This window comes from Sitophilus oryzae, unplaced genomic scaffold (assembly GCF_002938485.1).
Source record: "Sitophilus oryzae breed Bouriz unplaced genomic scaffold, Soryzae_2.0 scaffold_1307_pilon_pilon, whole genome shotgun sequence".
Lineage (NCBI taxonomy): Eukaryota > Metazoa > Arthropoda > Insecta > Coleoptera > Curculionidae > Sitophilus > Sitophilus oryzae.
Window position 1 is genome coordinate 1,733,278 of NW_022145957.1, and position 12,313 is coordinate 1,745,590.

At 33.8% G+C, this 12,313-nt stretch overlaps 1 protein-coding gene across 1 annotated transcript in view; it reads right to left on the reverse strand.

Moving 5' to 3' along the window:
* Positions 1 to 2,212: 2,212 nt before the first annotated feature.
* Positions 2,213 to 12,313, reverse strand: part of LOC115874925 (chromatin-remodeling complex ATPase chain Iswi) — a 38,697-nt gene continuing 28,596 nt past the window's right edge. The window contains exons 12-15 of the mRNA XM_030890224.1: positions 11,069 to 11,327; positions 4,803 to 4,919; positions 4,438 to 4,643; positions 2,213 to 2,570 (exon numbers count right to left, since the gene is read on the reverse strand). Of these exons, the coding sequence (XP_030746084.1) occupies positions 2,476 to 2,570; positions 4,438 to 4,643; positions 4,803 to 4,919; positions 11,069 to 11,327 (677 nt within the window). The 3' untranslated portion in view covers positions 2,213 to 2,475. The remainder of the gene's footprint in view (positions 2,571 to 4,437; positions 4,644 to 4,802; positions 4,920 to 11,068; positions 11,328 to 12,313) is intronic.

A 12,313-nucleotide genomic window follows, 5' to 3' on the forward strand; every position in this document is an offset into this window, starting at 1 on the left:
TTTTCTAATTTTGACATTTAAAATGATATTTTTCATAATCCTTCTTCGGTTTTACCGGTTTGAAAGATTTTTCATTTCGCAACTAGTTACGAAATAATTTTCTTTCGCAACTACCTAGTGATGAAATAAATGATACTAAATGATAATACCTTAAAAATAGTGATGGGATAACTCGAGCGAAAATTCGCTCGAGTACTCGATTATTGAAATAACCGACATCGCTCGATTATGAACGAGCGATGCAAGCGACGAGTGCCAAGCGACGGCGACGAACGCAAGCGATCCTAGAATGAAATAAATTGAAATCCGAATTTAATGTGACATACTCGATAAAAAGCCGAGCGAATTTTCTACATACATTGCAGGTAGCAAATTTATACGACGCCGTATATACCGAGTGCGTCCTAAAAGTGGCTCACCCCTATTACTTTTTTATTTTTTTAGATAATAAAATGAGATTTGGTATGTGAGTAGATGACATAAATTAGGATTGATTGACGTATTCAATTGTTTTCTGTCACTTGCTGTTTTACCGGAAATGACTACAATTTTTGATTTTTAAATGGCACCCTCGGTATTTTTTTTTACTTTATTCGATAGAAAATGACAATCTAAATAGAATGACGTATCATATGTCAACTTTTGACATATTCGCTTAAAAACAAATTGTATTTTAAATTTCAATCTAGAGTGCCATGGCTGTGTTAAAAACACTAATTTTTAATCAAGGAGCCTTGGAAAAGTAGATTTGATCGTCTAATGATTTTAGTGTCTTGCCCTGGCCGGTTAAAAGATGCCCATATCGAATTTTTGATCATATCATAATTTTTTTTCAAATGGAACGAGGGTGGATCATTAGCATATTTCGAAAAAGAATTTTTTTACGAATAATTTGATACCACACACTTGGTACTTCGAGTCAAATTGTCGTTATGAACCGTATGTTACAATTTCAAATAAACCATATGCGAAAATGTCAAAAGTTGACATGTGATATGTCATTCTACTCAGAGTGTCATTTTCTACCGAATAAAGTAAAAAAATACCGAGGGTGTGATTTAAAAATCCAAAAGTTGCAGCCATTTCCGGTGAAATCGGAAGTGACCGAAAACAATTGAATATGTCAATCAATCCTAATTTATCTCATATACTAACATACCAAATCTCGTTGTTATATCTGAAAAAATAAAAAAGTTATAGGGGGTGATCCACTTTTGAGACGCACGCGGTATATTTATCCGTTGCGTATCTAGGAGACAAAATTTTACTACCTACATCGACAATGCTTCGAAATAAATTAAATCAGGCGATCAAGCGAATCGCTCGCCGCTTACTACTTGCCGTTCATTACCGAAAGTATATGTGCCCTGCGTACGCAGCTTACTGCTTGGCGCTCGGCGTTAACGAGTACTTACAACATGCGACGGACAAAAGACCGAATTTTTAAATACGAGCGATATTTCGCTAGAGTGATCACTCGGTTATTGCAATCGCTTGATACTCGAGTACTCGATTATTGAAATTAATCGGTTTTTCCTATCACTACTTAAAAACCCAAAAAGATGCATTTTGTAGATCATTTAATACAACATTAGGCCCGCAACGACTAAAGAATACAAGGACTAATAACACCCGAGAATCAAATTGTTACCATACTTCCAAACAGTGCCGTGGCACATATTTTTCTTAACATAGCTGCTTAAAGAGATTAAGAGTCTTGTGGTAAAATAAGAGAAGGTACAAAACCAGTATCGACGTATAGTACATATCAAGTACATATAGCATCAAAAAAATAATTATCGATTTTAATAAAAAAAACGTTAAAAAGGTGGGTGGGCTGTTTATTTACCTATGAAAAGTAACTCCTGGCTGTTTCTTATCGCTGCAGCTTTTACACTTGAAAGCTGAACAACTAATCACCATTGTAATAAAGTTTATACAAAGTTCACTACACACAAACTATTAAAAATCACTAAAATTGTCGCTGATGACCTCGATTCGTTATTTTTTTAAGAGTTTTTTAGATGAAATTCATAGTCAAATGCAAACGGTAAGCAAAACGTTGGGAAACACATATTTTGTGTAACTCATGTATATGTAATTATGTAACTAATTAGTTGCATAAATATCCATTTAATCATTCTGAAGGCACTTTTACAAAAAAAAAATATTTGCTTGATTTCTTACTGTCTCAGTCTAAATAAAACGCTACTTTTGCAAAAAAGCTATATTTTCCTACTTTCTTAAAACTGCCTCACATTTGGTATACATAAAATATTTAAAATGAAAATACATCCATACATTGGACCATGCTGTAGATCTGTTTTAAGTAGGAAAACGCCTTAATTAAAACTTATACTAAACATGGAAAATAACTTATTTAAATAGTTTATTTTAAGATCGAATACCAAGTTTTTATCATGTCAGGTGTAACCAAAGTTAAAATTTAAAGTTAACCTGATTTGGCAGATACTTTCATTTTTTCTTCTTTTTCTTCTCCACGCTGGCGTTACCGGTACTGTCATTTTTGCGTTTTTGGCCTGATTTGGCAGCTACTTGAGTTGGAGTGCCTGAAACAATACATTCTATTTAGAGACGTAGATCACAAATTAAACTGTACACAAATAGTGTAGAGTTTAGGTAGCAGACGTTGCAGTCGAACATTGTTCTTTTTAGAACCTCTTTTAGTGCAAAGCGTACATGATAGCTTAATAGCTGTAAAAAACACACTGCAACTTTATTAGAATATTTTGCACGGGAAAGCGGTAGTAATAGGCCTTTATGTCCCTTAAGTTCTGTTAAGAAGGTGACTTTTGTTGATGTAAATAATAACTGTTTATATATTTATAATTAATTTATTTTTGTTTCCTAAAATATTTTGATTAAAAGAAAATATATAAAAGTGGGCAACGCTGTGTCGGTCAAGCTTAATCACGTGGCTAAAAGTTTACATGATACAAACTATATACTTTTAAATTAAAATTAGAGACACATCTATTTTCTTCTTCTTCTCGTCTGTTAACTCTCGCAAGAGTATGGTGACATCATGTTTCAATTGCGCGGATTGTTGCTCTCCATCCCCCTCTATCTTAAGCGGCTAGAGAAGCGTCGTGCAGACCGTGACCAATAATTTCTTTGCTTTGGTTCACCCAGCGCGTTGGAGACCTTTCTCTTGGTCGTTTGCTATTAATCTTCCCCTTGATTATGATTTTTTCCAGTTCATCTGTACTTCTCGAAACAGAAGTACCTACCTAGCTTAGGTTAGGTTAGGTTGCTGGGGTTTGGGATCATGTTTGATCCCTCACTCGGAGGCCTTGGGCCCATTGCGATACCCCTGTATTGTTGTACCAAACCTTCCTCTTATTCTTTCTTTGCGTTAAAGCACTTCCAGCTCTTTGCATAGTTCCCGATGTCGCTGATGTTGGCTTCTGCTGCTTCCTCTAGTCCCTCCAAAAAACTTTGCCCTAAAGTTTTAAAGCGTCAGTATTCCAGTGCCGGACAGTGGCACAGCAGGTGCTCTATGGGTCTTCTTCCTCCCCGCATTCTCTGCAGTAGTCGTCGTTGGTTTTACAAACTGTAGCGCAGTCTTTATAGTGTTGCCACGTCTCTTGCTGCATAGTACAAAAAAAACAGCGCTTTTGCCGGTTCTATTTTGTAGTAGGTATATTTGAAATAGTTTTTAAATAATAAGTGGTAATAGTAATTTTATTCTGCATTTCCATTTCCTATTTTCCATTTGCTATTTTATTTACATTCATGTAAATAAAATAGCAAATCCCAGAAGACAATACTACTGAGAAAATTCATAAGGTTAAGTAATGAAATAGAAATTTAAAATTTGTACTTCTAGTCTATACAAAATAAATTAGGATTATTACGAGAAAATTGTGACAACATCGTAAAATGCAAGGAAGTGTTTTGCTCGCATTCTTTCGACCTCCCTTCATTGGGTTGTCAGACTGTACCTACCTAAGGTAGGACTGGTTTATTGTCCATTGAAAGTCTTGTGGTAACTTTCAACTGCCTTAGAATTGAGACGAACGTCTGATGTTTTGTGTATGAAATTCGCAGCATTCTTTTGTAGACCCACATTTCGAAAGCATATATTTTTCGTCTGTTTGTAGTTTTCCAGGTCTCCCATGTGTAGAGGCCAAGTCTCAGAAGCATAAGTAGCGATAGGAAAGGTCAATGTATTTACTAATTTTCATTTGTTGCACTAGGATATAGTAGAGCTTTTCCATTTATACACATCACTGTCAAGGGACAGACTATAGCAATAAAATATAACAAAGACCACAACACTTCAAATATCAAGGCAACTAAATGATTACACCAGATTACACGCGCGGTTAACAAGATGAATGTGTTAAGAATCAGGATAATATAAAACTTTGGAATAGATATTTTTTCACTAATAAAACAAGAAAAATATATTACCTGGTACTTGTCCTGATTTAGGCGCTTTCTTTTTCTTTTCGTTCTTCTCTCTTTCTTCAAGTTCAGCGTTTTCCCTCTCAATAAGGGTAATTAGCGTATTACATCGCCTTTGTAATTCCATTGCAGTCCTCGACTTTAAGAACCAATCAAATCTAAACTGCGGAGAAGCTCTAACTGCAGCCCTTAGTTCTTCATAAACATTTTCTCTGCAATACAAAAAATAAATATGTTAAAAAAGATCTCCGATTTACACGTCATCAAATATAAGTTAATTATAGTAAAAAAAAAGAACCAAGAAATAAACTAACGAGATTCAAATGATTTTGACGTGCAATTGCTTTTAAGAAAAATGTATCAAACTTTACCTATCAAAACCCAATTTGTGTAACATGCACACTAAAAATCTGTCCTCTTCTTCCATGTAGTTCTTTCCTTTGTTGTTCCCATAAGCTATTCGGAGTTGATGGAAAGGAGCGCGATATCTAAAAGTAAATATTTTAACTTGTAAGAGATTATACTAAGGGCTGGCAAAGGTTAGTTTTGGGTCGAGATTTCCGTATGTAAAAAAAGTACAATGCGTTTATAACGTACTGAACAAAGAGAGAATGGTAAAAACGTTTCCAAACGTATGAAATAAATCGGGAAACTGTGCACATTGCTAAGAAACGTGGACGAGGATATAGCAGATTCGTCGCGGTCGACCCAATCACTACAAAAAAATCTAGGGAAGGGTGTAAATCATGCGTTCAACTTCACGATTTAATTACGTCTCGTGATACTTTATTTGTTAATTTATTAAGGAGTCGTTGTAATTTTCCCTACAGCTCGTAAATTTTTAAGTGCAAGTTTGAAACACTGACATTTTTGGTTAAAATAAGTGGAATTGAGTTGGTGTTCGACAGTGGTCGCGCTATTAGAACTTTGAATTCAAAACTTTCTTAATATTTCTGCTATATTTTCTTTGCAGACAGTATGTGAAAATCTTAATAAATAAAAAAAGTTACAGGATTGCTAAAAATTGCTATGCACTAAAAGCAAATGGATGTTTTTTTTAATTTTTGAATGAAAAAAAAACAAGCCTATCGAATTTTTCTTATTTAAATATCTTGTAAAAGATACGAACTTCAAAATAAAAAAAAGTTTCAATATCTAGAGTAGTTCTTGAGTTATAGCGTGTTATGTGTTAAAAAGTTGAGTTTTTAAATTATCGTGATTACTGACGGTTTCTCGTTATAAAAAAATGGACACCCTAACGATATCCTTATAATTCCATTTAAGATGCTCAGAAACATATACCGATCGGGACAGGTCAACTCTGCGGGTTGGATTTTAACGTGTAAGACAGTGATGTAGACAGCTTAATGGCAAATCAAATGTATTAAAAAGAGAAAAAAGTCGGGTGGGTATGGGTGGGTACATTTATTCTGAGCGGTATTGCCGGATTTTGCATCAAAATTTCAAACCGCATAAGTAGACGTTTCAAAAAAATGTTGCATCAGGGTTGGATCTGGATTTTCGACAATTAGTTACTCATTTTACTACAACTGTAATAGATTACATTTAGCTTAGATATATTATCTTCATTTCAGTAGTACAGTACATCTGCTGGATCTGTGTCTATGAAAGGACAAAAAACATTTAAATAAACAGCAATATATTTTATACGTCGACTTGACGAGTACGTCACCGCAAATCGCTCCGCCCACTCATTGGCCACTTGCAAATTTGTCGAATTTTTATTGATGGGGCGCGTTGTCTAATTTTTTACGAAAAATATCGAGAGAATATCGTTTCCCCTCTCACGGATACCGCGTAGCTAGAGAACGAACAGACGTACTGTATACATGAAAGTTTTTAACATAGTTTATTTTATTCTAATTTATTTAAGGCTAAGATAATAGATTTATACCGGATCGACAAGAGAAAGGCTTGGGCAGGGCCGCGTTAAGGGGATTTGGTACTTTAGGCACCATTTATTTTGCCGCCCCCTTCAACTAATAAAATTCAAGTAAATTTTGTTATTCAGCCTGCCGCCCTAGGCCTATCTTGCCTAATGGATAAAGCGGCACTGGTCTTGGGTCAGCATTTACGGAGGGAGGGGTAAACCGCTGGTGTATTTTGGTGTACAAGATGTTGACATTACTTGGTATTAGTAGTATTAATCGTGGTATTAGTTGGCATTTTTTCCATTATACGTGGTATTAGTGTACAGAAATTTGTCAGCGGCTTACCCCTCGGCATTTACCTACATGTGTACAAGTGAATCCCTATGGCGATGTTGTAAATCGGAGAGAAAAAAATCCAAAGTTTATTATATCCACTTAATGCGACGTTTTACTTCATGCGCTTGGGAAAATTCTTACTCTTCTCTCTTATATCGTATTGCACTGAACACATTGACTGTACTCTTCGTACACACGACAATTACTGTCCTCCATTGACGCAGTTGTGCAGCTCTGAATAATCTATCTCTCTGCTAATCTCACTCCATCCAATTGAGTCATAAAGTTCAGAACTGTTCCGCGCCATATGGACGCACGAGGCTATCGCGCACAGCTCCTTTCAGAACCATTCTCAAGTAGCCCAGAGCGTAAAGCTCTGGAACTTGAAATACGCAAATGGAGGACAGCAAATCGGCACCCAAAGCCGTGTGTACGTATAATTAAATAAACTAACCGTAAAACATGCTATTACTTAATCACGTATATCCGCAGTTACTTAATAAGACAGGTAATCAATTAATTACATAATGTAGTAAATAGCGCAAATTCTATTGTCGACCGATCCGACTTAATAGGTAATAAACTTCGCATTCTTCTCTCGTATTATATAGTCTTTTCTCTCTCAGTATATCGTATTGTACTGAACATGTTGACTGTACTCTTCATATACATGACAACTGGCACCCAAAGCCACGTATTATTAAATATAAACTAACCTTTTGGTTAGTTTATTTATTGGTTATTTTTTGCTTCTTTATTACGTTAGTGACATCCGCAGTTACCTAATATGGCAGATAATCAGTTAATTACATAACGTAGTAAATAGCGCAAATTCTATTGTTGACATGTCGACCATTGCAATCAGTATAAGATTATGTATTAAATAATTATAGAGGTGTATATGATACATTGATGACAGACAAATGATTGATTATATTGTTAAGTGCTATAAACTAGTACAAAATTAAAAAAGTAATTTTTAAATAAAGTTAAAGTAAGTTCTGGAAAATATATCCACATTACTATTATTAATGATAACTCTTATCGATTTATAATTGGGGATAAACATTGCCATGAGTCATCTTTTTATTACTTTTGTCAATTTTCTGCAGACGGCTTATAAAACACAGGCACATAAATTTATTGTCAATTCAATTTGATAATTTGATTATAATATGTTCTTCAAATACCATTTCGGTATTCATACAAAACGGCTTTTTATTACATCTCTGCCGTACTTATCCATCAATAAATATTTCTTACATGTTAGAATAGAGCAGGCCCTAAAATTAATAAATTTAAATTTATTTATCTCTACTCATCCTTGACTCTGATGGACCTGACATTATGGCCGCTGACAAGAAGGAGAAGGTGGGCGCTGCATTTCAGTCATAGGCGTACTTAAAACTAAAAGTTTTTATAGATATATTCAGAATTACTAATTACTCGTTGTCCATTATTATAGACATAGAGGATTACAAACAGCATTAAAAAGGCTAAAGATAAATAAAACTTTATACTGATAAGTTTTCTGTACCAATATTAAACAAAACAGGTAGTAGGTATATTTCATACTATAACATTATGATAATGTAATACCATGTAGAATGTAGAAGTTAAGTAACACGTAAGTAGTAACACTAGTTACACCACCCTGCAAAAATTCAATATTATTATAAATAAATCATTTATTTCACATCCCTCAAAAGGTAGCACAACAACCATAAATATACAAATGTATAGTTTTTATTTAAGTGTTACAGTAAGCTATACAGCATTATAATAAAGACCAATACTTACCATGCACTGATACGGTTCGTCGATAGGTCGATTTGTTGCGCAAACGCGTCCGTGCGATGGGTTGTGCGGCGATTTGACAGAATATCGATTTTTGGGCGAACCATTAAAAGAAATATACCGAACAAAATAGACGAACTAACGAATCGCATCCACGAACCGCATGGTGAAGACGTTGCGTAAATATTTGTAATCGTTGCGTACTTAAAAAATCGGCCAGCTGACAGTAAAGATAGAATATGTGAGAAATAAATTGTTAAACTGTTTCCGTCTTAAACTTTGTCAGCTATCATAAAACGATTCTTATAAAAATTCTAGTAAATTAAATTTTACAGAATTCATAAGTAAAACTTTTAAACTATAATTGGCTGTAATACTATATCTAAATGGAAATAAAATATTAGTACGCCTATGACTCAAGAGTTTGATGATCTGCCTTTCTCTTGTGAGTTTTTTGTAGGATAATTAGGGTATGCACTGACATGTAATTTTTAGTCGGCCAACTTTGGACTTGGTTGCAAAAGTGAAAACAATACATTCTTATAGAGCCGATCGGCCCAATATTTGATTACATTGCGTAGTCTTAGGCTATGCGCTGACAGGCAATTTTAATCCACCGACTATTTAGTTGCATATTTGTAACCAATGTATTCTTATGGAGCCGCGCCCACGTGCAATCAAATAGTCGGCCGATCGACTTCATAAGTACGTATTGTTTTCACTTTTGCAACTAAATAGTCGGCCGACTAAAAATTACAGGTCTGCGCGTAGGCTTGTTTTATCGAATTTCCCTCCACAGTATCCGTACTATTTAAAATCGTAAGTCAGGGAATTCAAAATGTCTTGTTTTTCAAATTAATATTTTTTTAGAAAATATGTGATAAGTTTTGAGTAGTTTATTTTTTTAAATATATGTAATTTTTCTTTATTGAGATTTAAAACAAAAATTCTAACCAGAAAACGAAAACTATTCTAACTAATGATATTATTTGAAATATGCTATTAATTATGCAGAGGTTGTTAGAAGAAGTTTATCTGGCAACACTGAGAGCAGTCTCGAACTGTCATCGGCATCGGAGTCGATTTGTGCTCCCACCATGCTCATTCTTAATCCTGCCTACACGTTTACGAACCGGCAACACTGTATCCCCTCTTTTATTTTGCGTCTCTCTCTGTCAACCGGTCAATTGTATTACTCTCTGTCGTATCCATTAAAATCCTATACACAGTAATTGGATGACCCGGACGGTATAATGATTTTAAAAAAGAAGAATGAAAGAAAAAAAAATGTCTTCCTCTGAAAGAATAAAAATATACAGAAGGGAGTGATTTTTGAAAAACACACGGTATAGTAGTACGAGAGCTAGCAACGTCGGGAAAACAAGTATTTTAAGACGTCTGGCTCTTTGATATATCTTTTATTATGCTCTCTGGAACAGCGTGCACGCCGTCTGGCTGCTGATACACGTTGCGTTCACTACTGCGCATCCAAAGAAGATCTTCTATTTTTTACTTAGCGGTTTAAATTCTAGTATTGGACAAAAACCGAGCAAGTCTCCATTAGCTCGGCGCGTAGAGCTTTCGCCTATGAAACGAAGGTCAGTAGTTCGATACTGGCTGGGGGTGCAAATTTTTTATTTTTTTTTTCGTTTATATTCTGATAGTAAAGTAATCAATATTTGCTGACACTAATATTAAATAAAAATATTTAATTCAATTATAATAATTAGATTGTAATGATTTAAACATAATGTCTAAAAATAAAACTTTAAATGTTGGCCATAATTTTTTCTTGCCTCATTCATAAAAATATTTAATTCTTTTATAATTTCATTTTAAAGATTTAAACATAATATATAAAAATTAACATTTTAATGCTTTAATAATGTAATTTCTGTCTGTCTTTCTTCAAAATATTTTTTTCAGCTGTTGTTTATTATTTTAATAATCATATTAATAATACTCTTTTTTAACATATTGTTATCTAAAAGCTACACAAGTTTATTTTCAGTTCAGTTTGTTAAGATAACGATGGAAAACAAAATGATCTGGTTAAATAAAATAAAATAAAATAATAATACAACTTTTTAAACAAGATTGATTAATGTTAATGTGTAGAAAATGCGCAAATCTATGCGTAGAATATTTAATTACATAAAAAACTAGCAAAGTAATGTGAAAAAAAAACGCATCGTTGTACCTCCACTCATAAACGAGAAATCCCAAAAAACGCACGAAAATGAGACACCCTGTACCCATGTGATACGCAGTAGTGAACGCAACCTACCGGCGCGGCAGCCAGACCATCCTAAACCTATCTAATAATTAATTACCACAATAATCCTTCAAAACAAATGAAAGTATCAAATTCTACTTATATACACTACGGATCATAAACCCATAAACGCCATCCGTTCTGGTGATAAAAAAAACAAATATTTTATACTTTACTATCAGAATATAAACGAAAAAAAAAAAAATACTTTCTCGAAAACGTTGCTAGGACTATAGTGTTTCTTAATAAAATATATCAGACGTTTAGTTTGCTACACCACTAGCCAATAATAGACCACTTCCCTGTACTTGTTATAATACTAATCTTAACTACTTACCTGGCCATTTTGGCGTCTAGAGCTCTCTTTATGCTGGCTCGCCTCTGAATCTTCGCTTCCCCGCGTTCGATTTGAGCCATAATTCTATCAATGTCCTGTAGTTCGTGGCATCTTTCCCAGAAAACGGCCGAGTATTCCATAACTTCTTCGGGAGTCTTTCCTTCGACGTCCCTAGCGATGTTTTCAATGTCATCGCGCCCGTACTTCTCGTTAGCTTTGATGAATTGATTGAAGTCTCTCTTGCTCCAATTAGTAAATCCTGAAATTGAAATTTACAATACTCAGTATTGTAGTTCTAATTCCTTAAGATCATTATTAAAATAAACGATATGTCAGCAATTATATAATTTGCCGTCATGACAGTTATCACATGACAAATATGTTAGTGTGTTTCTTTGTTTTAGGCATGTTGAAGAACGGATCTCGTATAAATATTTTATTTATTTTAAAAGATTCATTTAAATTAAAAACAAACAGTTGTTGCAAACTCATTGATACACTCAGTAGGATGACCATTTCTAAAATGACACCGTTTATATCAATAAACGAAATATTTGACAGGATATGTTATTTTTGATAATATATGTATTAAAATATTAAAAATCTGTTTTAATGAATGTGTTACCTTAAAAAATGAAAAAAAAGTTAAAGGCTGTTAAAACTTGAAAAAAACAAAATGCAAACATAGTAAAGTAATAAAAACAAATGTTCTAACCCATACAGGGTGACAATTTGAAAACGAACAGTATTTAATATTGCCTCTACCGATGATGGTATGAAAATTTGGCGAAACACGTCAATTTACATAGGTATATATGTATATACGTTGATATTAGCATATTTAGAAACAAAAAATTATAAAGTTTTGATATGTTGAGGTTATTCGTACTAAAAGGAGACTTTTTAAAATCAAAAGAGTTCCTAACTGTAAAGTGTGAGCTTCACCCCCAATACTCACTGCGGGGGGTTTTCTCGTTTTTCTCGAAAACCATTAGTGGCACAGAAAATTTTATTCTTGTCAAAAATATTCCTTATAAAATTTGCTACAAAAAAGGTTCTATTCATTATTTATATTTATCCAATGCATTTCGAGCAATAACCGTTTGAAAAATGCAGTACAAAAAAAATACAGGTCGCCTTTCAAATTAGACTCCCAAGGTATTTTAACGTGCTATATATACATGCAACAGATATAATACTGTATAATATAAACAAACACATTGCCTATTCCACTAAACTAACATT